This window comes from Gopherus flavomarginatus, chromosome 21, assembly GCF_025201925.1.
Source record: "Gopherus flavomarginatus isolate rGopFla2 chromosome 21, rGopFla2.mat.asm, whole genome shotgun sequence".
Taxonomy (NCBI): Eukaryota; Metazoa; Chordata; order Testudines; family Testudinidae; genus Gopherus; species Gopherus flavomarginatus.
The window spans coordinates 4,987,999-5,014,267 of record NC_066637.1 but is presented as its reverse complement, the minus strand read 5'-3'; the positions used below and the strand labels follow the sequence as shown (position 1 = coordinate 5,014,267).

The following is a 26,269-nucleotide window of genomic DNA, read 5'->3' as shown; positions in this document are numbered from 1 at the left end:
GCTGTGGATATGCTGACATGTTTACTAACATGTCTTCTTTCGTCTTAGGTGTGAAGAGGAAGGGATGACAGAAGGAAAGGCCGGGACAGCCACTTCTGATGCAGTTTGTGTAAAAAGAGGCCTTTCTGTCACAGGGATGGCATTGATAATTGTCTTTTTAGTTTTAAATGTACCTGCGGTGGCTGGAGCAGTGTACTTTTTATGGAGGAGGAAGAAGAGGAAAGATGAGAGAACACGTAAGTCAGAAAAGCGTGGGACCTGTGAAACCCGTCAAAGGGTCTCTAAAGGGGTCAGACTGGCCAAGTTTGTATTTGGCACATTGGTCTTTGTTTCACCCTGGAACATGCCAAACTGTAACTGGAATTGCCTCTTCAAGCTGAGAATCCCTCTGAGAGTCTAAATCTTTCCTCTTTACAGAGTTGCCTTTAAGATCCGCTGGCCCTAAATTTGACCTACTTTGAGGTGAGCTGGTTGGTCCCAGGCCAGGGTGCTGTGCTATAGCACCAGCTGTAGTGCCCAGCTCAGGAGGATCCTCTCTGTCCCCAACTCATGGCTAAAACCGGCCTTTTTCCCAGGCCAGATTCCCCAATGGCTAGAAATACCAGCTGTTCACATTCTCCAAGGAACCCGAACCAGTTCTCCCCTGCTTATGATCTTTCCTGCTTGTATCTGATATGTGCATACAAAGTTCCCTCTTCATTTGCTGCGGGAGCAGTGATGTTAATGGAGCGGGAGTTTGGGCTTTACTCAGAACCAGTTCCTGCTGCAGAAATAAGCATCTCAGTTTTGCCCCATCATTTATCCACCAAGAGAAGAACATGTTCTCAGGTCCAAGAGAGAACGTTGTTTACTGGTTATAGCTGGAGGCTGGGAATCAGGACTCCTGGATAATATTCTCAGCTCTGCCAATGACCAGAGGTGTGAATTTTGGCAAATCACTCAATTTCCCTGTGCCATAGAGTAGCTTGGGGTTGGCAACCTTTCAGAAGTGCTGTGCTGAGTCTTCATTTATTCACTCTGATTTAAGTTTTTGCATGCCGGTCATACATTTTAATGTTTTTAGAAGGTCTCTTTCTATAAGTCTATAATATAGAACTAAACTATTGTTGTATGTAAAGTAAATAAGGTTTTTAAAATGTGTAAGAAGCTTCATTTAAAATTAAATTAAAATGCAGAGCCCCCCGGACCGGTGGCCAGGACCCAGGCAGTGTGAGTGCTTACTGAAAATCAGCTCGCGTGCCATAGGTTGCCTCCCCATGGAGTAGCTGTTTGACATAATGCCCTCCTTATAGGGCTGTGTGGTTTGCTGTTTGCAAAATTCTTTGGGATCCTTAGTGATTAGGTGCTGTATCAATGCAGATCATTGCTGGAGCCCAAAGTCACATTGGATTAGCATTGTCACCTAACCACCTTCCTCTCCCAGCGGGGTGATTCCTCAGGATGCTGCTAAGTGTAGTGCAAAGCGCAGTCACAGCACAGTGGGGCCATGTTCTGTGGATGTGCACCCACATGGCCCCCCTGAATCGCAGAGAGCTGTGCATGCGTCTAAGGGCAGGACTTGGCCTGGAGACATTAATACAGAAAAATGTCAGTACAAAATGCAGCAGACTGTTTTCTAACAAGATTCCTTTTTCTTTGCAGCTGCACAGGCCATAGGGGTGAGTTGTCTGGTCTTTTATTTACTATGCACAAGCAACAAGCAGGGGTTGCTGGATGGCATGAGTGTCTCTGCCTTGGCTATGGCTGCTTGCCACAGGAGTCTCTGAGAACAAATGTGTATGTGCATAAACTCTAAAGTCCCCACTGGTCAAATGAGATTAACACCGAGGACTTTTAAATCTTATTCCCAACTCTGTCACTGTGGGACTAGGGAACAAGTCACTTATACATTATGGTCCAGATCCACAACAGTATTTAATGTTCATTGATTTTAAAGGTATTCAGGCTCCTGATTTCAATGGAAGTTAGGAGCCTAAATATCTTTTAGGGTCTGGGCCAATGCGCCTTACTGTCTGCATCTGTAAAATGGGAAAAATACCTACCTTGGAGGTACTGTGAGATTTGAATCAGTCAGAGTAAACCCCCTGCCCCCCACACTTACACATGCATGCTCTGTGGCTGTGCAAGGCCCTGAAGCAGCAGAACCAATTACCTGGGCTGTGCATAGACCATGATTTGCTCCATGATGTTTAAGTGCTTTGAGATCCCTGAATGGAAGGTACCATAGGAGTGCAAAATATTATTCAGCATTAAATGTGCCCAGGGTGAAAATCTGCAGTAAACTGACATCTATAATCCAAACAATGTAATGAACCTTAGTAACAAATGGCTTGATTGACTCTTAATTCCACCCTGAGTGATAGCACACTTGAAAGCAAAAGAATTTTTAAAATCTGAAGTTAAAATGGACTTTTTTGGCTCTTTAAACTCCCAGGCATGCAACCTGAAGCCACGCTGCTTAAGCATATATGAGACAGACAAGGTGGGTGAGGTAAGATCTTTCTTTTATTGGTGGAAGAGCCTTTGGTGTACCTCATCCAGTGCATGAGATGCCCCATCAACCATGTGGGTGATACCAGAAAGTATCACTACACTCGAAGGAACTGGCACTGAAAAAATGATAAAAGACAAAACCACCCTGTCACCCATGGGTGAACACTTTTCACAGAGCAGTCAGTGCCTGTCTGACTTATTCCTCGTCCTCAAAAGAAACCTGCACCACACCTTTCAAAGACAAGCTTTAATTCATAACTCTGCTAGACACTAACAATCAGGGTCTAAACAGTGACACTGGTTTTACAGGTCATTACAACAATTTGTAACCTACTAACCCTGCTTTGTCCTATGACTTGCAGAGGTGATAAATGCCCACTTCATTTTAAGTGGTTTCTTGCAACATGTTAACCTCTTACGCTTAACAATCCATCCCACTTTGTATTTAGCTGTTACACTCTGGTTACCTTTCCCAGACCTGAAGGAAAGCTCAGGGAAGCTTGAAAGCTTGTCTCTTCCCTCAGCAGAAGTTAGTTCAAGAAATGATATTACTTCACCCACCTTGTGTCTCTTTCAACATATTTGGTTTGGAAATGGGCATCTCTAGAACAGTTGCTATTTTATGCTGCGTTTATCTATATCTTTACCTTGTGGCATTACACAGTTTAAGATGATGCAAAATTAGCTAATTACAGAGTAAGATCTGTCCAGCAAATATTGGACACAATTTATAGAAAAAATCATGCCAGACAGTATAACTTACACTTTTGTTCTAAATGGGGAATGACGTTAATAAGCATTAATACTTCATGATAATGAATAAGAAAACAAATTCTAAGAGAACTCTAGCAGATGCTAGGAAAATGTACTGGCCATTTGATTGATAGTAACTAAATGTTCATCATCTCTTTGCTTTACTTTGTCATATTTTAAAGGATGAGCTAAACGAAGAGGTTTTTGAAAATTTGATACAGACTAGAAAGGAAGGGACTGATGCAGCTCTCCCTGTTCAGGAAACTACTAAAAATTCTGGCACATCCACCCTTCACAGCATCTGAACAAACACGGGCAAGAGCAGATGCACTTTTTCAAAGTAGGGGAGGAGAGAGAGCCATTCGTCAGCCCTGCAAGTGATAGAGGATGAACACAGAGAGGAGTCTCTACTACAGATCTAGGGAAATGATCACCAGCACTGGATTCTTCTGAAGGCTCAGGCCTACTCTAGAAAAAGCTGAATAATCAAGGACAGGAGGAAGATCCCCCTTCACTGGATTCTAGTGATTATCATCAATGTAACTTTAGTCTTTCTGGCTGTCTCCTGTTATGCTGAAGCCTTCCTCACGTACACATTGCTGGGTGTAATGTCAGCGGACTCTGGGCACTTGGTTTCATTCAGTAACTACACTTAAACTTCCATTTATTGATTGAAATGTTTTGAGAGTTCCCACTCACACACCACAAATACTTAACATGATATCCAGGAATCTCTGCTCAACCAGTTGGTCTTCCATATTGGACTAGGTGAACACAAAGCATATAGTCAAAATGGATTTTATACATAGCTTTAGTTTTATAACAGGGCAAAAGAGGGTTGGAACAGAAATGTATTAGTGCTGTAAGTATTAGCTCTTAATATCTCATCCTGTGTTAAATCTGTACCTTTATTGTCCCTTGTTAATCAGATTTGCTTTGAACCTTCTCTGTGAGTAAGATAAAATCCCAGGTAAGAAGTATGGTTGGAAATAAAGCTAAACGTTTTTATAGTGAAGGTCGGAGGGTGGACTGCACCATTTTGCTACCCGCAGTCAAAGGGCTGGACAATCTAGGTATCGATTTTGTGGTGCATATGAAAGAAGATAGTGAAGTCACATTCACCCCAGAGCATCTGTCCTGTCAGTGGGGAGAACAGGGGCTTTGAAGCTTCATTCATTAATATATTTAAGCACGACTGTGCTTGGATGAGGGGCAGTACAAGAGAGAAAAGCAGCATGATGATGATTCTGTGGCATGGTGGAGGTGGGTCTTGCGCAGGGATTTGAAGGAGAGTGCAGTGGCCTTTTTGATTAGTCTGGAGCGATGAACCAGGCATAAGTGAGCCGCGGAAGAAAGGGCCAAGGTGCTTGTGGGAGAGGCAGATGAATGGGTGATGGAGGCTGCCATTGTGGGAGGCCTGGGGGTGCTGGGGCCGATGCAGTAAGATCCAGGAGCAGACAAGTAGGGAAAGGCTGCATTATGAGGAGTCTTAAAGACAGGAAAGGGACACGCTTGTGTTCTGTAGAGTGCAGAAGGGTGAGGCTGCATTAACAACAATATATGTTAACCCTTGAGGGCTCAGCCAAGTGCCAGTTCATTTAGCAGCAAGGCATTCCCTGGGAAATATCCCACATCTTCCACCCTCTGACTTCACCCCCTCTACCACACTTCACCATCATCATTGCTATGTATATGGTATTAAATTGTTTAAACTTATGCTGTATATATATGCGTGTATGTATATGTATTAAAAAAAATAGTCTTTTGTCTGGTGAAAAAAATTTCCCTGGAACCTAAGCCCCCATTTACATTAATTCTTGTGGGGAAATTGGATTTGCTTAACACAGGAGTGGGCAAACTTTTTGGCCTGAGGGCCACATCTGATATGAAAATTGTACGATGGGCCATGGATGCTCACAAAATTGGAGGTTGGGGTGTGGGAGGGCATGAGGGCTCTGGCTGGGGGTGCGGGCTCTGGGGATGAGGGGATGGGGGTGCAGGAAGGTGCTCCGGACTGGGACAGAGGGGTTTGGAGGGCGGGAGGGGGATCAGGACTGGGGCAGCGGGTTGGGGCACGGAAGGCCGTGGGGGGGCAGTCCCGGGGTGGGATCTGCACACTGCCTCATCTGCAGGCACTGCCCCGGCAGCTCCTATTGGCTGCCGTTCCTGGCCAATGGGAGCTGCGCGGGCAGTACTTGGGGTGGGGGCAGCGTGCAGAGCCCCCTGGCTGCCCCTGTGTGTAGGAGCTGGAGTGGGGAGGTGCTGCTGCTTCTGGGAGCCATGTGGCATGGGGCAAGAGCCCGATGCTGCTCCCCGGCTGGAGCGATGAAGCGGGGCTAGCCTCAGACCCCATTTCCCAGTGAGAGTGTGAGGGCTGGATTACAATGCCTCTGGGCCACAGTTTGCCCACCTCTGGCTTAATGGCATTTCGCTTAAAGTAGCATTTTTCAGGAACACAACTGCAATGTTAAGCGAGGAGTTACTATATAGCGATAGGGGCAATGAGGAAGGTCTGATCTGAAACGGAGCTTCCTCAGCGTTTGCAGGTGGTTAGAGCTGAGGTTTTGGTTCCGGTTCATCTCTACTTAATTAATGTTCATTAATCTTAGCCATGGTTAATGATTGTTCGTAAAGCACTGTGAGATCCTCGGATGAAAGGCGCTAGAGGAATGTAAACTATTGTTAATAACGACTGTTTATTGTGTTACTCACTGCGGCCTGGTGGTGAGAGCCCATGCTTGGCAGCAGGAAGCCAGGGTTCCAGCCTGGCCTGTGACACACGTGTACCTTTGCTGTGTGACCTGGGTAAACCACAGAGATGTGCCTTGAGTGTAGGAGGAGGGGATAATATTGTTATAGGCTTCTCCCCTGTCCATTAGTTGGGTGTGGGTGGTTTTGTTTTGAGGGAGAAGCTGGAAGAATGGGATTCAAGCAAGTGCTTGTTGGGGGTAGGGCTGTCTGACCAGTTCTAGGAGTACCACAGTAGGGGCTCTGACTGCATGAAAGGTGGTTGGATATTTAGACAATGTGGTCTCGCCTCATTCCTTTGGTCACCGCTGATGTTATCAGTATTAACCATCCCTGCCTCACAGCCAGAGGGGAAGTGTGGCTAATGTTCATGACACAGTGTAAGATCCTCAAATGAGAGACAGGAGCTAAGAATTACTATGCTGCTATTCAGCACTGCCTTTCTGAGCAGCAATTTGTCTCCGTGTCCCTCTAGTGATCTTTACAGAGGGAGAAATATCCTTTTGACTCAGAAGTTATTTAGTGGTTAACGCCAGGAAGCATAGTTTACAGGAAGCCATTTCCTGAGCTTTATCTACCTTCCCCCCAGGCATGCACACAAATTTCCAGCAGGCGCAGATGGGTTAAACTTCTAACCAAGCCCTGAATGATCTGCAGGTAAAGTGCAAGCACTCACTGAGTATTAATAACCATGCTCAGAATTTAACCACTCTGTGTGTTGCTATTCCTGTACCCCAGGCCTTGCACAACAGACTCCTTCATGCAACCTTAGAGTGCCTTTGCATCATCTCACCCTTGCTCTGGATGGGTTCGTTTCTGGCCCCTCTCATTACACACACCCTTCCATGCATCTGCTTTGCAAAAGTTTCCACCTCTGAACTCTTGCACCCCCTCATTTCAGTCCCCCGTGGATTTTGCACCAATCCTGCTACAGCTAGCTTCTGCATGATTTAGCCATGACACCCTTATTTCCTTTCTCCAGGGGTGCTGCGCAGAGCCCCGTAGCCAGCGCATTCTGTATCCTCACCAAGCTCTTGCATCCCGCTGAGGACAGGACAAGATGCAATGAGCTTGAATTGCAGCAATGGCAGTTTTGGTTGCACATGAGGAAAAACTTCCCATCAGGCTGGTTAAGCACTGGAATAAATTGCCTAGGGAGATGGTGGACCATCCATCATTGGGGATTTTTAAGAGCAGGTTGGACAAACACCTGTCAGGGATGGTCTAGATAATACTTAGTCCTGCCATGAGTGCAGAGGACTAGACTGGGTAACTTCTCCAGGTCCCTTCCAGGTCTTTGATCCTCCCCTGCCTCCCCCATGGGACATGGCACAGCTCAGCCTCTGCAATCACTGCTCCATGCTCCTTAGCCCAGTCACCCCAGCCAAGCATTGCACAACCCCCCTGGCCCTTCCCCCGCAGACGCTCCCTGCACTGCCCACCTTTGCACCCCCAGCCCCGCCCCTCCTTGACCCAGCTGTCTCTAGCCCCGCCCATACTGCCCCTGGGAGGAGCCTCTCCCTGCCCGCAGGCGCTGATTGGCTGGCAGCTCATGCATAGAGATGAGAAAGGCGTGGCTCTCGTCCGGCAGGGTCACGGGCTTGCGCGGATCAGCTGATCGCTGCCGGGCGCTATAAGGGACCGGCCGGGAGCGGGGGCGTTACAGGCGCCGCTGACCATGGCCGCGGTGGATCTCGCCAAGGTGGGAGCCCACACGCTGAAGCACGCAGTGAGCGGGCAGGTGAGCAGGGCGGAGCGGGGTTGGGGGGCTACCCCCGGGGATGTGGTGGGGTCCGCATCTCTCCTGGCCCTGAGGAGCACGGCTGGGGGGAGAGGGGTCCCCGGGGCGCGGCTCGCTCCCCGGGGCTATGCCCGGCTGGGCCCTGAGCTAGCACTGGCGAGGGGTCCCTGGGTTAGGGTCAGTCCAGCCCGTCTCCTTCCCGCTGCCCCCGTCCCTTGCCCTCCCGGCCAGGAAAGGCAGCTCTCCGCATCTGAAACGGGATAAAACCCCTTTGAACGGGGGCGGGGCGAGAGGGAAGGACACACGCAGTGAAAATGTTTTATAATCAGTTATGAAAATGCTGATTGTTTCTCAAGGCTCTTGGTCTCCTTAGACACGCCTTAAATCTCTTTGTACCATGTTGTTGTGGTCGGTGCGTTTTTGTTTGTTTGCACAGGCCAACCAACTTAATCCTCAGCCAGCTGTGCCTTGCTTTGGCCTTCTTTAACACTAGACTGCTGGGCAGTAAATGAGTTATCTCACTCTAGCAGGGCGATGATCTTGATCATGTGTCCCTAATAAACCTCAGCAGGTGCTGTTAAATGCCCTGGTTAATGGGGTGGGTGATTCTTGTTTTGTTTTTCAGACTTGTAGTAATAATAATTATTAATCTCCTTCCACCCCAAGTGGAAAGGACATGAGTCAGTGTAATAATACTGCCTGTCTAAAAAAAAAAAAAGCTTGCCTTATTCTAGTAGTGAGCATCCTGTTTTTAATCTTTCAGAGGGAAACCCCTCATCAGTTTATCTGCTACTCAGGACCGGAGCCAGTGTTTTTGGTGCCCTAGGCGCATGGCCATTTCGCCACCCCGTGCGCTGCTCCCGTGGCTCCGATGGACCTGTGGACCTGCCGCAGGCATTCCTGCGGAGGGTCCGCTGGTTGCACGGCTCCGGTGGAGCTGCCACAGGAACGCCTGCAGGAGGTCCACCGGAGCTGCCTGTTGCCGCCCCCCAATAATCCTGGCGCCCTAGGCGATCGCCTAAATGGAAGCACCGGCCCTACTGCTATTGGCCAGATTTTCAAAAGTGCTCAGCTCTCATTTAGACCCACAGATAGAGGCGCTATTATCTGCAATGCTCAGCTCCACTGAGAACTCCTGTTAACTTGGCCCCAATGCTAGGAGCTGAGTAGGCTTGAGTATAGGCCTCTTCTGTATAGGCCTTGTCATGGTGTTCTAGGCACAGCCCGTTTCCTCTCTGGGTGCCTTTCACGCCATGTTTCTCTGCTCCTCTTCTCTCTAAAACCAGACAACCACAAAGTAGGGGCAGAGATAATGATCCCTCTAATACTGTACTGGAAACTCCTCCTAACTCTTCAAACAAACCACCTGATGAGTTTGTCAGTGGACAGTGGCCCTTGAATTTGTTGAGGTTGCTATAACCTGAAAGTTCTGTTAGGATGTGTTCCTGGTGCTGGCCTTGTGGCTACTGGTAATGCCTCTCTGTAGGTGGTGGAGCTGCGGGCCTTGTGGCGGGACCAGCCATGTGTGGTGCTCTTCCTGCGGCGGTTTGGCTGTCAGGTTTGCCGCTGGATTGCCAAGGAGACCAGCAAACTGGAAGATTTGCTGAACAGTCACAACGTCCGCCTGATCGGAGTTGGGCCGGAGAGCGTAGGCCTGCAGGAGTTCATCGATGGGAACTACTTCAAAGGAGGTAGGACGAGGGGGTGGGAACTTCCCCTCCAAGAGTTTCTGAGCTCTCCTGTCTCATCTAGGGAAGTGCTGCACCCAGTTCAGAAAGCAAGTACAGGAGCCTTTATTCAGCCTTGTGCTCATGCAAAACCTAGAGTGCAGAGGCTCAGAGTTCAAGGCCAGAAGGGACGACCAAATCACCCAGCCTACCCTCCAGTGTGTCATAAGCCACCCAGCAACTGAAATTAGACCAAAGTCTTACAGCCCAAGGGAGACTCCACAATTACGTGCCACAGGCAGAGAATAGGAGGGACTGGGGTGCTTTAAGGCCTGAGGTTCCTGCAATGGAGGGGAAGTGATTAAGTGAGAGATGCGGTGTTGTTGGAGCTGTGTTGGTCCCAGGAAATTAGAGAGACAAGGCGGGTGAGGTAATATCTTTTATTAGACCAGCTTCTGTTGGTGAGAGAGATGAGTGCTCAAGCTGCCCAGTGCTCTTCCTTGGGTCTGGAGAAGGTACCCAGTGTCACAGCTAAAGACCAGATCGAACTGATCATTTACCAAAATCCGCATCTATCTGCAAACTTGTCTTGATCATGCCTCCTTATCCTGGGGCTGCCCTAACTTGTGCTGTGGTCCTTGTCAGCTGGGGAATAGCCAGAGTGCAGGCCTGCCCTGAGCACAACCCCTCGTGCCCAGACGTGCTGCCCTCTGGCTGAACCTCACTTATTTATGGTGGGTTGTGTAGCCAGGTGGCTACATGGCAACCATGAACTGGAGCAAGGGAGCTTAAATGGGACTCCCAACAAGCTGAGGGCAGAGCTAGGACTAGCCCCAGGGAGTTCTGACAAAGTGACACCCCCTTTTCCATGCTAGAATTGTTCTTGTATTTCATTCCTGTGTATGCTGGGCAGTCATGAGTTGAAGGGTGTGAACAAGGTGTAATTAGTATTTAATGGCTCCAAAAAGTTGCCTTCAGCGGGCCTGGCATCAGCAGCTGCTTGGAAGGTTAAATGATACTGTACTTGCATAACCAGGTGGACAAAACCTGTGCATTGCTGGGAGTCTCAGCAGAGAGGCTGAGGACATGGTGGCCATGGAGTCTGCCTTGCCCCTGGGGCATATCCTCTAGAACCAGCCCCAGTCTGACTGGAAGAGCTGCATGGGGAAGCCTGCTGTATGTGTTCTGTGGTTAACTTCAGCTTCCAGCAAATGTCTTTCTCCAACCTCTAAAATTGGGACTGCCAGTCCAGACTTCAGAGCTGAGCATCTTTGCTAGCTTGCTAACTTGTACTAAGCCCAGCCGAGTGCAGTGCCGGGGCCAGAATCTGGGGGTTGTGAAGGTGGCTTAGTCACCTGCTTGTCTCTGGTTCCATGTTAACCATTGCCTTCCCTACTGATTACCTGCATCTGCAGATCTGTCCCACTCTTGACTAGCTCTGTGGAACCTGATTTCCTGCCTGAGCTCCACTGCTGAGTACCCCTCTTTTCTCCCTCTGTCCATACCCCAAAATGTGCTGCCTCCATGCCAAGCTACTGGACCAGTCTCCTGAGTAACATTCATGCCACGCCCTTCAGTATAAAACTCTGTGCCATGGATCCTCATGCAACGCCACAGATGGCCTGTAGATACTACAGGGGTGTGTGCCTGGAAGCACATGTATTGGTGATGTGTCTGGAGGGAGCTTTCGGGGAAGCTCTCTTCTATGTGTTATAGGCATGGGTGGAAGGGTGGGGGAGACAACTAGGTTTGAGGCAATATCTTGCTGGATGATGGTGCTATTTTGTGAGCTTGTTCTAGAGACTAGTCATGTTTTGACTATGAGCTGCTTTGCTGGCTGCTGCTATTTTTTTTTTTTTGCAGACTGACATAAAACAAATACTGCTGAGATGGCACATCCTCCCTAGTTGTTTTTAACTTCACCTTTTTTCCCTCTCCAGAACTCTATCTTGATGAGACTAAGCAGTGCTACGATGACCTGGGTTTCAAAAGGTGTGTGGCTCCTATTGACTTCTTGTCCCCAGTCTAAGAGAACCTCAGCCCTTAATCAAAGCAATTTGAAGGGACATAGCTAAGATGACTGGGGCCCATTATAGCAGAAGGCAGCACCCCCTCCTCCGACCGAGAAGACAGCTTTGTCCCAGTGTAGTTCTAATGGTTAAGTGACTGTACTTGGTTTGAGACCTAGGCAAACATACAAGGGCTCTTGGATCAAAACTGAAAGCCTGGGCATACCAGCGAGATCCTGAGCGCAGTGGCTTCTGGCTAGCTCATGCTGGTGTGCTGGAACGCACTGACCACAGGGATCCGTGGTGGTGCTTAGGGTGTTCATTACAATGAGTCAAATCCAGCTTTCTCCTTCTTCCCCTCCCTCCCCCCCTGTGCAGCCCGCTCACTCAGGGTCACAGGGCTTAGGCTGCAGCCTCCTCTCCCTGCCCCCCCACCACCACCATGGGGTCATGTAGTAACTTTGTCCCAAGTGAGTTGCAGGACAGTGAAGTGGGAGAACCTCTGACTAATGTGACAACATTCAATAGCAAGCTGCATGGAATGAGTGCTGATCTCCCTGTGAGCTTAATTATTGGGGTCAAATCCTCAGCAGGTGTAAACTGGTGTAGCTCCATTGACTAAGCTAAATTAAGGTAGCAGAGGATAACCAACATGTCCTTTCTTCCCCCCAGGTACAATGCCTTGAGTATAGTTCCTGCTGCTCTGGGGAAACCAGTTCGAGAAGTTCTCACGAAGGTGAGAGCCTAGATAGTAGGAAATGTACCCCAGTTGAGAACCACTGCTTTAGAGGGTGCATGTACCCCGGGGGTATTCAGAGGTGTTCTCGGGGGGAGTGTACATCAACGTGTTTAGATATTGGTCTAGGTTTACAACAGGCTACATACAAAGCATCAGCGAAGTCTGTATAAACTAAAATTTCATACAATGACTTCTATGGCCTATAGACCAGTATAAACACTAAAATGTAAGTACATATTTATATTCCAATTGATATATTTTATAACTCTATGGTGAGAGTACACAACTTGTCAGCAGTAGTGTGGCTATGACACTTGTATTTGTCAGTTTTTCTGAGCAAGCAGTTTTTAGGTGAGGTGAAGCTTGGGGGTTCACCAGACAAATCAGACCCCTGCAAGGGGTACTATAGTCTGGAAAGGTCGAGAGCCCCTGTTCTAAAGGCCTGACCAGACTTGTGCTGAGCACTTGGATGACTTCAGTGGGTGCATCTGGGACCCTTCTGCCCACTGGTTTGAGTGGGTTTTGAGAGGGCCCTGAGCATCCTCAAGACGAGGCCTTTGAATCACACTCGCAATGAACTTTGGGCTTTATTTTTCCCTCAGGCAAATGCGGACGGCATCCTAGGGAACTTGAGTGGTGATCTCTTGCAGAGTGGAGGAACAATAATACTCAGTCAAGGTAAATAAATGTGAATCCATCTGTCAAAACTACCAGGTAACTGGCCATAGCCGGTGAAGGACACACATTTCTAGATGACTAGCTTGGAGCAGTTTGCCTAGTTGAAGAGCCGATGCCTGGAGAAGGCTTTAGAAGCCATCACATTGAAATCCTGCCTCAGGGAGGCAAGACAACTGGGTTGAGGGCGAGGAGGATTTGCAGCTAATGGAGTAGGGTGGTGTGGAAACCTGACAAAGGAAAAACTGCTAGGCAAGCATCTGAGTTGTTAGATGTATCAGTTAGCAAGGATGGATGCCATCCTTGCTAACTATTTAATGAGGTCTTTCATGGCATTAGTTAGGCCAGTTAAGTCACTTTTTTATACTTTCTTAGACCCTGGAAAGTGTTTTTTAGTTGTTCCTGCTGCCTGCAAACAAGATCAGCCCTTGACCCAGCACTGCTTGGCAGGTCCATGGCCTGCATAATGCTTCAAGTGTTTGACTTCAGTTGTACTTGCTGTTGCTATTGCCTGGGAAGGAAATCGCTTCTGGCTGAAACGTGGCACCTCCCCAATAGTGGAGTTGATGCAGAGCCCTGGCACATCTCTGCAGTGGGAGCTGTCCATGCTGTGGTGTCTGTAGCTGAACGTACGTAAGCCTTTTTTGAGATCTCACCCACAACATGGCATAGCTTTCTCTAATGCTGCATTCTCCAATTGGGTCCAGCTCTTACCACCCGGTGGCAGTATGGTAGAGAGCATTCTCTGAACACTTTTCTTAACACCAAATGTAACTTTTGTTTTTAAAACTCCCTAGCTAAAATGCTGCCCCTTCTACAGAAAACAGAGGAACTATGTTATATCTTAATGTTTAGATGCTGGAGTGTAAAGCAAGAGGAAATCCAGACATGCATCCGATGAAGTGGGTATTCACCCATGGAAGCTCATGCTCCAAAATGTCTGTTAGTCTATCAGGTGCCATGGGATTCTTTGCTGCTTTTACAGATCCAGACTAACATGGCTCCCCCTCTGATACAGGAAATCCAGAGTGCACCTGTCCCAGTTGGATGTATAGAATGTCTCAGAGTAAAGTACATGCTGCTTCCTCTTTAATAAAATAGAACTTAGACTTTGTACAGGGCTTGCTTGGGTCTCAAGTCACACTCGTATGTCACTGCTCTCCATTCTGCAGCAGAACATATTCTGAATGACTTCTCAAAGGGGAGCTGGCAAACACTTGTGATGAACACACCTGTACTACTTGTTTGCCAACCCGGTAGTGATGCTAGGTTTTTGTAACTGTTGGAAATGTCAGTGTTCCTGCAGGCTTTAGGAAAAGCCCCATGCTACCCTAGAACTGCTGCATTGAATTCACATGAGCACATGGGTCAGTGCAGTTTGCTGGCAGACACAGGGCTCGTACACACCAGCGCTCTACTTCAGTATAACTTAAGTTGCTCAGAGGTGCTTCCCCAAGTGATGTGAGTTACACGGACCTAAGTTCTGGTGTAGCCAGCACTATGTTAGCGGAAGAGCATCTTCCATTGACATAACTACTGCTTCTCGGGGAGATGGAATGAGTAATTTGATGGGAGAGCGCTCTCCCATCGATGTAGAGCATCTGCGGCTGTAGCAGTTCTAGTGTAGACTCAGCCCTGAGATTGCGAAGGCTTGAATGGGGCATGGAGGGAAATCTGATCTCACCCCTCAAGTGTTCTGCAGTCTGTGATTCACTCTCATTGGGGTGCATGTGAGCCGTTCCAGTTTTGATGTGAATGTGACTGGCTGTCAGTGATCCCCTTATTAACGGCTACATCCGTTGTCTGCCTTGCTGCCAATGCTTGTCATTCGTAATGACCCTAAATACATCCTGTCCTTTTTCAGGTGGAGAGAAATTGCTCCTGCACTTTATACAGGATTCACCTGGTGACTATGTTCCCTTGGAAACCATCATCAAAACCCTTGGGATCTCGGCAAGTGTTAAAGAGGGTGTGAAACCTCAGGTAAGAGCTATTATTCCTCTAATGCTGGAAACTGAGCTACCATTTTAAAAATGAAGGAACCTGCTGGAGCCACCTCACTCCAAACTTTACCTGGAGCACTATACCAACAGCAAACCAAGCCTGTCTCCATGGGAGAGGAATGCGCACTCCAGACATGTGATTGCTAAAGTGCACTGACTGATCAGTGTCGACCCTGCTGGAGCACACTCAGAGTTCCCCAGTGTGCTTTAACTTGGTGCTCTTTCTTACCAAATAACAGGAAGTAGATGTTGCTACTGTTTGCCAAGAGAGACTACACTTTGAGCAGGCCTACATTAAAACACACTAGGGGACTTCAGTGCCCTCCAGCAGGGTCTGTATAGTCATGTTAGTGTGCTTTGCTGCTTGTGTAGACAAGCCCTCACTCTCCGTTCGCTACCAGACTCAAGACTATCCCATAGAGATGCTTGAAAAGTAGTGGATCTGCTGCAGTCAAGGAAAAAATCGGGGGGTGAGGGAAATGTAGCCCAAATGAATCCTTTGCAATGTGTCTGTTCTTAATGCAAATGGACCAGGTGGCCTAGCACTTCACCCCACGCCCTCTAGAACCTAGACCCCTGCTGTGCCCTCCAGAGAGGGTTAATATGGAGACCAGGATCAGGTTCTGCTGCTAGTCTTTACCGTGACTCCTCTGAAGTCTAGACCTGAGCAGAAATGGAGCTTCTACAGGGATCTTTGGCAAAGCTAGAGCAAGAGTGAGACTAAATCTGTGCCTTCCCCACAGCAATGCTACAGTTGCCTTATAATCCAGCTCAAAGGAGCACATCTACCCAAGAGTCTCCATGTGCTTTTCAGACCCTTTAGGGGAGGGGAGAGCTGGGTGAGCAGTGTGACACTGCCTCTGTGCCTAAATCTGGGCAAAATGTCTTGAGCTTTCAAAAAGGTGACTCAATCCTAATGAACTTTCCTCTTATTCAGCCAGCTCTGGAGCTGGTGGGGCTAGAGCCTGGGACTCCTTGCCCCCAGTGCCCTTCTTCCTCCTAAAACACCCCTGCTGCAGTCCTGAGCTTACTGTCTCCTCCCACTCCCTTAGATCTGCTAGAGGCTCCAGCCATCCTCATGCTGTTACCTGGGGTTTTCAGAACCCAAATCAGTGATAACTTCACCGTTTCACTCCAGGCAGTATCAGAAATAAATCCATGGGAACACAGCAGTTTGTCTGATAAAATGATTAATACAAGTAAACATGCTCTTATTTAACACTACAATTAGATATTAAGCATACACAGACATAAGCAATAAGTTTAGGACATTCCAGATATAGTTACCCACAGTCTGAGATGGTTTTGAGTAATCACCAGCCAGACTTCCAGGGGCTCTTTCTGTCCAGTTTATGGGGAGTTTAGATGTCAGCTCCTTTTCCAACAAAAAGCTCCCTCACACTGCTCCAAGGTATTTACTTTTGCCTAATTTTTTTATAGCTAACTTTAATAAAACACAACCTGTAGTGACTTTTAGTGGGTCAGCATTCTAACCTTTACTGGATTACCAGTTTTCACACAAACAGCATAGTGGTCACTATGCCTGCTTTCCCTTCACTGTTTGTGTGAAAACCCTCTAGCAGAGGTGTGGCAAGGACAGAGATTCCCATCAGCTTGCTGCTAAAGAGGATTAGGAAATCACTGGGCAGCTCTTAAAGGTCATGTTTTCTGGGAACAGAGCACAGAGGAACAGGCAAACTGCATTACAAAACTGTCCCCAGGATTTCTGTAGCATTAGCTCAAATAGCCCCTTGCAGTCAAGATTTGTAGGTGCCACTAATTATTGCTGAGCATCCAAGACTTCGAAAGAGAAGTCTTGGTGCCTGACTTCCAAAGAAATCAGGCTCTCCCACGAGTGAGTAGAACAGTTAGTGACTGTGTGGGTAGCCATGTTAGTCTGTATCCACAAAAACAAGGAGTCTGGTGGCACCTTAAAGACTAACAGTTTATTTGGGCATAAGTTTTCGTGGGTAAAAAAACCTCACTTCAGATGTGTGAGGGTAGGAGAGGAAGGGACCAATCACCTTTAATGCTTCCCTCTGAGACTCCAGGATATGTGACTGACAGCTTAGCCTCCCAGTGCCCTCCAACAAATTTTTCATTAAGGTTAATGGCGGCAGCCTCAGTGATACCTACAGTGCTTCCAGTTACCAGAGGAAGGTGCTTTTAGACTGGCCGAGCCAGCAGTAGGCCTAAAAGGAGGTGGTGTGAGTAGGGATTTCAAAGGAAGGGCAGATGACTGGCTGGGCTTAAATACTTGGCTGGCACACACTCAAACTCAGATGATTCCTCTGTAAGTGGGAGGCTTAATGTCCATGGAAAAATCAAGTAGTAATGTCCACGTGCTGTGGTGACTTGGAACAAACCCCTCCCTGGTGTGTGTTAACTATCACTTGTAATAGCAGTTCTGGCACTTGCCCCTAATGGCACCTTTCTGCAAAATCATTTCGTTCCACAGTAACTAAACTGTCAACCATGCAACTGCTCCCTGACCTGAACTGTTCCTCAGGCCTGGCAACAGCAACTCTGGGCCCCAGGGCAGAACAATTCTCTCCTCTTCCTCCCCTGCCAAAAAAAAACCAAACGCTTCTCCTTGTTTTCTTGGGATATGTGCACTCTAGTCTCTTGCTTGAGACACTAGGCTGCTACTGCAACTCAACTAAGGGTCTACTAGAGAGACAGTCTGTAGAACATGGGTTCATAACTTCCTTGGTCAAAACTCTAATTTCCTTCCATCCACTAGATACTGTGAACTTGTAGTGACTCTGGGGTTTTCTTCAAATGAGGTAAAATGTGTAAACTACTTCGTGTTCTTGGAGAAATAGGCCAAGACTTATTCGCTCCAGGATCAGTCCTGTTGAGTAGAATAACAAATCCTAGACTGATAGTATTGCTGCAGTTGTCACAGACGCCTACCTCTTGCTCTGTTTGTACAGCCGACCAGATGTGCTGGGCTTGGCAGACAAGTCCATGTCTCCCATGGCTTGCACCCATAAGCTGACAGAATTCCTGCTGGAAGTGGACAACCAGGAAGCTAAAGGCAGCCATCATTGCTGCATATGAAAGTGCACAGCTTGAAGGTCTTTGTGCTTTAAGGGAGGAGGAAAGCAACCTGTGTAGGGAGCCCAGGAAGGGTGGATTAGGGTTTGTTTGGCCTGGCAGAGGAAGCCTGGTTTTTCAGGTCCAGAAGTGGATTCCAGGTACAAGTGCCTTTATGGAGGCCATGAGATGAAGCTGGGTTCTAACCTAGTGGTTTAGAGAGGGTAGAAAAGGGGGACAAGGGTAGAGAAGTAAAAGGAGCAAAATTCTTTTGTGTAGGACTTCCTGGGTGTTTCTCCTGTCCCACCTCCCCTTGGGCATGAGGGAGGCACTTTGCTAACCCAATGACTGTCTGTCTCTCTACAGTGCGATGAAGAGGCCTGTACCAGATGATGGAGAGGAGCAGGGAGCAATTTCTTTAAGCAAGAAAGAAGCCAATGTGGTGACCTTCTCTGTTCTACCACTTCATAGTTGCTGTAATCTCACCGCACTGTCTATAGTCTTACTTTTGTATAATGGCCAAATCACTGAAGTGTGAGTAAATGCCCTAAAGCAAAGTGCTGTGTCAGGCTGTCTTGGATGAGCATAACAAAGCTTTCCCTGTTGCTCAACATTGTAACCAATAGCAGCTAGTTTGATGGCTTTCCCATTGGATCACTTTGATCAGGTGACCGGTAGGTGTGAACAAGAGTATCGTCTGAGGATTTTGAGACAAGGAGAGCCTCTGGCTTCATGGCCAGTGCTAATAGTTTATCAACTTCCCCTATTAGCTTTCTTCCTTGGTTAGAAGTCCTTTCCACCCACATTATACTTGTCCTGCTCTGCAGAAACACTTCGTTAGCAAGTGGTGGTGGTGACTTAACTTTATCTGTGTGAACACTTCACCCTTCTTAAGGGCATTAAAACAGAAGAGCCTTACAGATAACTGTGGGCAGAGTACCTGAACACACTTCTAAAGCTGGGCCAGTGTCAGCTTGGTCAGAGGGCAGCTTAACTCAGTGTCTTAGCTGAAGTAGGCTGTTGAATACATACGCTGGGGTGCAACAGCAGGTGGAGATCATGCTGCTGCATGCACCCAGCACACAGCATGCTCTTTCATCTAATAAGAGCCAAGACTATGTACTTTCTATCTGAGGCTGGTGCCCAAATAGACCCTTTACTCTAGCTTCAACCTAAGCTACAGTAAAAGTGGACTCAAGATTTTTTTCCTTAGTGCAGAGAAATAGATTTTGTAGGTAAATATTTAACAGGCACCACATGCCATTCAAAAGACTGAGGAAAGCCCAGCAGCCCTGTCTTCCTTCCATCTCCCTACCTATCCCTCACAATCTTCCTAATGATGAAACTTTAACACTAGCCCTAAATAATCCATATGTCCCAGGAAAACTCCTGGATATGAGCCTCTATGGTCATCAAATCCAGGCTCCAAGGAGCAAAGAATACCAGAGCCCAGAGAAAGCACTGATGCCTTCCTTCTCCTAAAGCCAGCGTCCATTAGCTGATGAGCTTGGAGCAAGGTCAGCTATTGGGTCAGCTAGGTGCATTTAAAGAGCCATATTCTAACTGCAGACACACCCAAGAGTAGGCATCTCATGCTGATGATGGAGTTTAACCTTCAACTGTCCTCATTTTCTGTTGTGTGAATTAATTGCAATAGGTTTCCTGGTCTGGAAAAGGTGAGTAAGTGGAGATGGACAATAAACATGACAAATAAAGTGACTATTATTCTACCTGCAACTGTACACAAATGATTTAATAAGCTGATTTGTCAAAGTACTTAACACTCCTTTGTAATTAGTCACTTAATTAAAAACAGTGTAGAAATAGGAAACACTCAGAGAAAGACCAGCTTGACTATTGTACACATTAATGATGCACATTTAAATATGATGTAGGTTAATTTCCTGTGATCCCAGCAAAACATATACAGCATCTCACCTGTCAAAACTTGAGGGTGATACTTTATTTCTACTCTGACTTCTGCCAAGAGAAGGTCCCTACCCTGAAGAGGTCACAATTTCTGAACTAGGACCAATTGCAAACCTTGTCTAGTCATAGATTCCAAAGGCCAGAAGGGACTGTTGTAGTCTTGACCTCCTTGATAACACAAGCCATAGGCTTCCCCCAAATAATTCCTAGAGCAGATCTTTAGAAACATCCACTCTTGTCACAACATGAATATCTTAAATCTTACACTGCATCATCTATGCAATTCTGGTTAATTTATCAGCAGTGCAGAAAAGCACTCAGGCCTCTACCACTGTCAAAGCAAAGTTTTAAAGAAGCAGGTTTTTTTTGTTTTTTAAATAAAGTGAATGAAAATATTTTGTAAGCTGTTGTAATGTAGAGCTGAGACTTCTGTGTTTTGGTGCTATACCAGTGCCTTGAGCTTTGTATATAGGTACAGCTTTCTAATGGTGGGGAGGAGAAAAGCTCTGAATACTTGGCCTGGAACTTCATGAAATGAGAGAAGAGACGATCTGGTTAATTTTTTAAACTGTAGCTGCAGTAGCATGCTGTATGGTTCCCATTGTATATTGAGTCACAAAGTGCTGATTAGAAATGGAATCTAATTTAATATACAGCAGGCATAAGAACTGCATGTTAACCGAGGAGTTAACAAATGTGTTTTATCTTGGTGCTTTAATTTTAACAAGTGAAGGGGCTATCCTTCACTGTTTTCTTCCCACTAAACCACCTTTATGGTGTTTAATCATCTGCTTTATCTTAATTGAACATCTAACTGCCAAGAAAATGAGATCCAGCTTCCTAACAGTAAGAGTAATTGAAACTTGTCACTACACACAGATTTTTATTGTGGTAGGTGAATACTTCACTTTAGCTGGATCATGCCCAGTATTTTATCATCTAAGCTAATTGAACAAGCCCTACCTCGCTGGTAGTGACCAAGTGCCTTCAGCTACTAGCTGATAGGAAGTAGATGTGTGGTGTTAAACTTCAGTAAAACCCAGAGGTCCCCCAATTATTTCTCCCTGAAAACTAACGTGGAAGAGACCTCAGGAGAGAGTGCCTGGCAGCCAGGTTCTGCATCTGCAGCTGTCATTTCAGTAAGTAGACTTTTTAGGTCACTGACTCAATGAGGAAGGTTTTTTTTTGTACATTCTACAGCAGGAGGGGGGAGGCAAATTTTCTTTTCTAAAAAAGGGCTAGAGAAGCTTGTTTCTAGACTCATCTGGTTGGTTTCATGACTCTAGACTTGAGCCAGATTTTAAAGTCCAGATCCTCAAATATATTTAGGCTCCGAACATGCATTGATTCCCCCTCCCCGGGAGTTAGGCACTCCAAGCCAGACTTCCAAAGGCATTTGATTCTACCAGCCTCATTAAATGGCTTGAATCTGGCTGTAGATTTTCCTTTCTTAGTTGCATAGCTCATTTAGGTCTAAACACTCCAGCTAGCACTGTAGTTGGTTGGGTCCTAAACCCCCATTTTCTCCAGCTGATGTGTATATAAATACCAAACCCAGGAGCTTTAGGTAGCATTCTCATGTATGCACTCGCTACCTCGGCCTGAGCAAGTGTCAATAATGGATATGGTGCTTGTTTGATATCCAGTATGTAATACAGCTAAGTATGAAAATAGCCCATGCTCAGTGAATAGCAGCATGTTACTAGGCCTTAATCCTGTCCTTGTTTATACCTCCTGCAATACCAGTGTGCGTAGCCAGTCCTAGGTGGTGCTGAGCACGATCACCTTCTCTTGAGGATTAGGCCCTAACTAATGGTACAAGGTGCTTACGGACATAAGGGAAGGCAACTGCCCATGTTACTAAGGCTTTCTCTCTTCTATACACTGCTCCCATAGACTTTGTGGTACATAGGAGAGAAATTAGACCCTGAGAAAGCACAAGGTCTCTGAGTTGGGGAGGGAGGAGGTAAGGGCAGATAGGTTTGTCATTAAATAAACTCTTCTAATCTAGAAATTCAAACTAAATGAATGAGGGGTTTTCTGCTGTAGTAGATGCTCTCAATTTGTAGATGAACTTCATTTTGCCAATAGACTTTAAGGTCAGAAGGGACCATTATGATCATCTAGTCTGACCTCCTGCACAATGCAGGCCACAGAATCTCACCCATCCACTTCTAACAACCCCCTAACCTATGGCTGAGTTATTGAAGTCCTCAAATTGTGGTTTGAAGAGCTCAAGTTGCAGAGACTCCTCCATGTATTACATGTATATGCAAATATTATCCAGACTAAATTTGGTAAGAACACACTATTACTGTCAAATAGTAAAATAGCTCAGTGACAGCTAGACATTTCTCTCTAGTATAAAGCTGCTACTGGTAATTAGTGCTGATTTAATGAAGTGAATTCCAGCATCTTTTGTTTTTAACTCAATGATTTTAAATTTGAAGATTGTTCTAATATTTTTTTTTAAAGGGGTGATGGGATTAATTTGTTTTGCTGATGAAACTTGCTTGCTAGCTGGACACTCAACCACAAAATAGAACTCTTAGCAAAATGCTACTGACACTGGGCGTAAGTCACATTCCATAAAAATAAAATTAATCTTTTCTTAATTATGCATTACATAGAGACTAAATGCATTAATAACTTGGTTTGACATCTGTTAAGATAACAAATACCAAATGTTAAATTATGAAGAATAGGAGGTATCCTGCTTTCCAGTGGTACATACCAAAAATAAACATTTTCAGTGAAGAACGTTTAAGTCCAATATAAAGGATTGCCCATTTCAGTACTAGTTATTCTGAAATTTTAGCATTCATGGAAGAAAGCAATCCAGACCTGTTTCTACAGATAAATGCCTGAACAATTTGCTGCAGTACAAGTTTTATTTATATAAAAATTAACAAGACTTGTGCATTTTTAAAGTGTAATGACATCCAATCTTTAAAAGCAGACTATAGCAAAATAAAAAAGCCCAGGATTAAAAATAGATAATTGTTTCCCTGTGTAAATGTTTTGCTGTTTACACTAAGCAACAAGCTTTTGCCACTAAAATATTCTAAATATTTACCCTTAATGGAAGAATAAGAATCCTCTTAAATATATTTCTGAAGGGAGGAAGAGACCCATGTAATTCTGACCTTGGTAATGCTAGGGAATCTCCTCTTTTAAAAGTTCTTTACATCTCCTTGCGTTGAGATCATGTTAAACTTGCCCGGTAGAGCAAAACAAGAAGTGCAAAAACAGTGGTTCAGCTTTGCTTGAACTCAGCAGCCAGCAGGTATTTGAACATATAGCTCACCTTGTAAAATATCAAGACAAATTACAATCTCTTACAACAAAGCAGTCATGGAGGTGTGAGCGGACTGTTACGTGGACAGCACATAAGTTAACTAGCTCTACCCTTGGGTTTGGGAGAAGTGCACTAGAAACTGAAACAGAATATTGAAAAATAATTAACTCCGCGAAAAGTCAGACAGGCTTACTGAATCGTGAAAGGATTCATTAGTTGTAAGACATACTAAAATGAATATTCCTCACTGAAAAATAGAGCGGTTTTTATTTTTTAAAGAGCTAGTCTTTGTAACCCTGATGTGGTATCTTAACAGTCAGGATGTCATTTGAAACAGTCATTTTTCTCCTGAAGTGTACTGTCGCTTTCAATCCAGCCCAATCAGACAACATTGCGAGATGCCTGCATACATTCCCGCCAAACCACAAAAGCCCGACAGCTGTAGCTTCTTTAATTCTGACTACAGTAGCTGCACCATTAACCTTGGCTGTCACTGCACAGGAAAACATCAGGCACGTCACTGGCTAGAACCGTTCAGCAGGTAGCCACATGAGTTCAGTTTTTAGACTGTGCAGTCAAAGCATTATCATCAGCAGCATCATTGTTTGTTTTGGCTACCACACTCTGCATTTCTCTACAGGGTGCATGGCTGTGCCCTTCTTACAGTGGAATGCTTCAGAGAAAGCTTCAAAGTTCTGCAAGGATCCCATCACCCTAGACAACACAAGGGAGAAAAAGAAAGGGGTTTATTTGTACATCAGGAGCATGCAGAGGACACGGTGCAGAAAAGAACGTAAGCATGTCCTTGAGAGAATCAGGGCTGGAGGTCTCACTCAGGTCTACATTGTGTGGGCACATACACTAAGAGATGATCTGTACCCCAGATGGCTTATACAGTCTCAGGCTATGATTCTGCAGTTGGGTTCATGCTGGCAGGCTTTCGATCCCGCACGGAACCAGTGGGTCTGGGCGGGTGGATTGTTGCAGGATCTAGGTATAAGGCAAGATGCAGCATCCTCAATGGCACAACTAGTGCTCAGGCCAAAGGGAGCCCAGATACTGAAACAAACTCCATGAAGGAGAAGGATGGCCCTCAGATGCTTGCAAAGAACAGCCAGCCACCATCAAGCACTGCCACTGGGTACGGTCTAGACACAGGTCCTGCTCCGGCAATGAGGATGACGTGGATAGACACTTGTGCCTGCATGGCAGTTTTTAAGTTACTCTTCCTTACCTCCTTTACTTACTGGATTCTTCAAAGATATACACGTGTATACACATACACCACCCCCCTTCCCTTGATGTGAAGTTATACAGACAAGAATGAGTTTGCTTGTTTTAAACCCAGCTTGAAGACAATCCAGTGAAATGACGCAATAGAATTATTCTTTCAGGTGGACAGTCAGACTTTAAAAACAATGTCTGGGGACTAATTGAAGAAGTAATAGCATGAGTTTTGCAGGCTGGTGTATTGCTGCATTGCCTAATCCCTGGCACATGTCTTTGTGCTCTTCCATGGCGGGTTCTGGGTGGGATGCAGATAAGGAGTGTACTGCTTCTCAGTGCAGCCAAGTTCCCTGGACTCAATACGGGAGTGGGTTTCTTTTCAGGTGTGTCTAAGGTGGTGGAATTCTGGCAGAAATTTGCTTGGAGGGGGTTAATCCAGTTTGATTGTGTTGAAGCATTCGCAAGCAGTTGCTAGCTGTGTAAAACAGCTTAAGCATGCTCTCTCCTGATACATTGCAGTGAGGGGGTGAAATAGGTTATACAGTACTAGCCCAAGTCTTGAGGACTCACCTGTATTTCAAAGGGCTGTGAACATCTGTCTTTATAGACTGGCTGGCGTACTCAGGTCTGTAGGAACCACACCACACCTGGAAGAGGATTAAAAACAAAGAAGAGGATTAAAAACTCGTGGATCAATAGCAGGGTAATTTAGCAGGCCAAGCTGCGGAAGGGAGCGTGGCTCCACTGACGTAGATCAGGGGTTCTCAGACTTTTGTACTGGTGACCCCTTTCATATAGCAAGCCTCTGAGTGTGACCTCCCCTCCCCCCAATACATTATATATTTAACACTATTATAAATACTGGAGGCAAAGCAGGGTGGGGTGAAGGCTGACAGCTCATGATCCCCCCATGTAATAACCTCATGACCCCCTGCGGGGTCCAGAACCCCCAATTTGAGAACCCCTGATTTAGATGGAGTTGCAACTGCTGAAATCCTGCCTTCATTGAAATTAATAGGAATTTTGCCATTGACTTCAGTGAAGCCAGGATTTCACCAAAGATATCAAGCCCTTGAGAGGCCTCAGAGATATTGACACAATGGATTGTCCTCTAGAAACCTCCTGTCATGGGAAGTCAGTTTTCTCCAAAGCCCCATCTTCACTATGCCATGTTCCCCCAGGTGTCGATCATGCTCTTGTTACGAAGGTGTTGAAAAAACCTATGCTAATAGTTAAGCCATCTTCAGCGTTGGATCAGAGGACCCTTTGCTGACAAGCCCTATCCATAGGAGGGTGTTTCCTCAGGTTGGTGAGGCTCAAGAGCATTCAGACACATTCTTGGTCCATAAGCTTCAGCACTTTTTATAATCCAGTTTATATTTTCATGCAATTCTCGGCAAAAGCCAATGGGTTCCTACCTGGGCAAAGTTCAGAAAGAAAAGTTGTTTGTGAGTCAGGTCGAGTCCTGGTAACTTTGGCTCCTTCCCTTCGCGTTCCAACCATTTTAAATAGGCCTATAAATGATCACAAGTTCATTTAGCAAGAGGCCTCCCCATTCAGACATGATGGCTACTCTGAATGTCACTGTTCGGATAGGGTAAATCCTGCCTAAAAAGGCATGGTCCCGTTACCTTTTACCTTGGACACTTTAGTAATTGATTTTATTAGAAAGCAGTGATTTGTATCTATTCTCATAAAGAGCCTTCCATCCTAACGGGCTTTGTAAACTTTAGATTTATATATAAACACAGTAAGATCACTTTGCACATCAGCAGCCACCTCTGGGCCGAAACAGTTTCTGAAGTGTTGCTGCGCATTAACTGTTGAGGAAACAAGAAAAACCTGATGATTACCAGTTCTGTTCATTCTGTCTGCGGCACCTGGCATTGGCCACTGTCAGAAGACAGGATAGTGGACTTGATGGACCTTTGGTCTGACCAAATATGGC

General features: G+C 46.1%; 3 protein-coding genes across 6 annotated transcripts in view; 2 read left to right on the top strand and 1 right to left on the bottom strand.

Annotated features, from left to right (window-relative positions):
- Positions 1 to 4,969, top strand: part of TNFRSF14 (TNF receptor superfamily member 14) — a 56,719-nt gene extending 51,750 nt beyond the window's left edge. For 2 of the 3 annotated variants that reach the window (XM_050931737.1, XM_050931732.1), the window contains exon 6: positions 49 to 1,658. In XM_050931737.1, the coding sequence (XP_050787694.1) occupies positions 49 to 400 (352 nt within the window). In that variant the 3' untranslated portion in view covers positions 401 to 1,658. Of the gene's footprint in view, positions 1 to 48; positions 1,659 to 4,216 lie in introns of those variants that run through there. The other variant, XR_007770803.1, reaches the window with a different exon arrangement.
- Positions 4,970 to 7,577: 2,608 nt separating this feature from the next.
- Positions 7,578 to 18,424, top strand: PRXL2B (peroxiredoxin like 2B). The gene is made up of 7 exons (XM_050931967.1): positions 7,578 to 7,735; positions 9,222 to 9,426; positions 11,343 to 11,394; positions 12,084 to 12,147; positions 12,753 to 12,828; positions 14,690 to 14,808; positions 18,234 to 18,424. Exons 1-7 carry the CDS (start codon positions 7,673 to 7,675, stop codon positions 18,258 to 18,260), a joined length of 606 nt encoding a protein of 201 aa, XP_050787924.1. The 5' UTR covers positions 7,578 to 7,672; the 3' UTR covers positions 18,261 to 18,424.
- Positions 18,425 to 21,889: 3,465 nt separating this feature from the next.
- Positions 21,890 to 26,269, bottom strand: part of MMEL1 (membrane metalloendopeptidase like 1) — a 48,306-nt gene continuing 43,926 nt past the window's right edge. For both annotated transcript variants that reach the window (XM_050931965.1, XM_050931964.1), the window contains exons 21-23: positions 25,740 to 25,835; positions 24,892 to 24,968; positions 21,890 to 23,808 (exon numbers count right to left, since the gene is read on the bottom strand). In XM_050931965.1, coding sequence (XP_050787922.1) covers positions 23,709 to 23,808; positions 24,892 to 24,968; positions 25,740 to 25,835 — 273 coding nt within the window. In that variant the 3' untranslated portion in view covers positions 21,890 to 23,708. The remainder of the gene's footprint in view (positions 23,809 to 24,891; positions 24,969 to 25,739; positions 25,836 to 26,269) is intronic.

What these genes read in the sequence shown, in the direction of transcription:
- PRXL2B (XM_050931967.1), top strand. Translation starts at nt 7,673, where the DNA reads ATGGCCGCGGTGGATCTCGCCAAGGTGGGAGCCCACACGCTGAAGCAC. An exon ending in TGGGAACTACTTCAAAGGAG is followed by an intron (nt 9,427 to 11,342) that starts GTAGGACGAGGG and finishes TTCCCTCTCCAG; the next exon opens with AACTCTATCTTGATGAGACT. An exon ending in AAGAGGGTGTGAAACCTCAG is followed by an intron (nt 14,809 to 18,233) that starts GTAAGAGCTATT and finishes GTCTCTCTACAG; the next exon opens with TGCGATGAAGAGGCCTGTAC.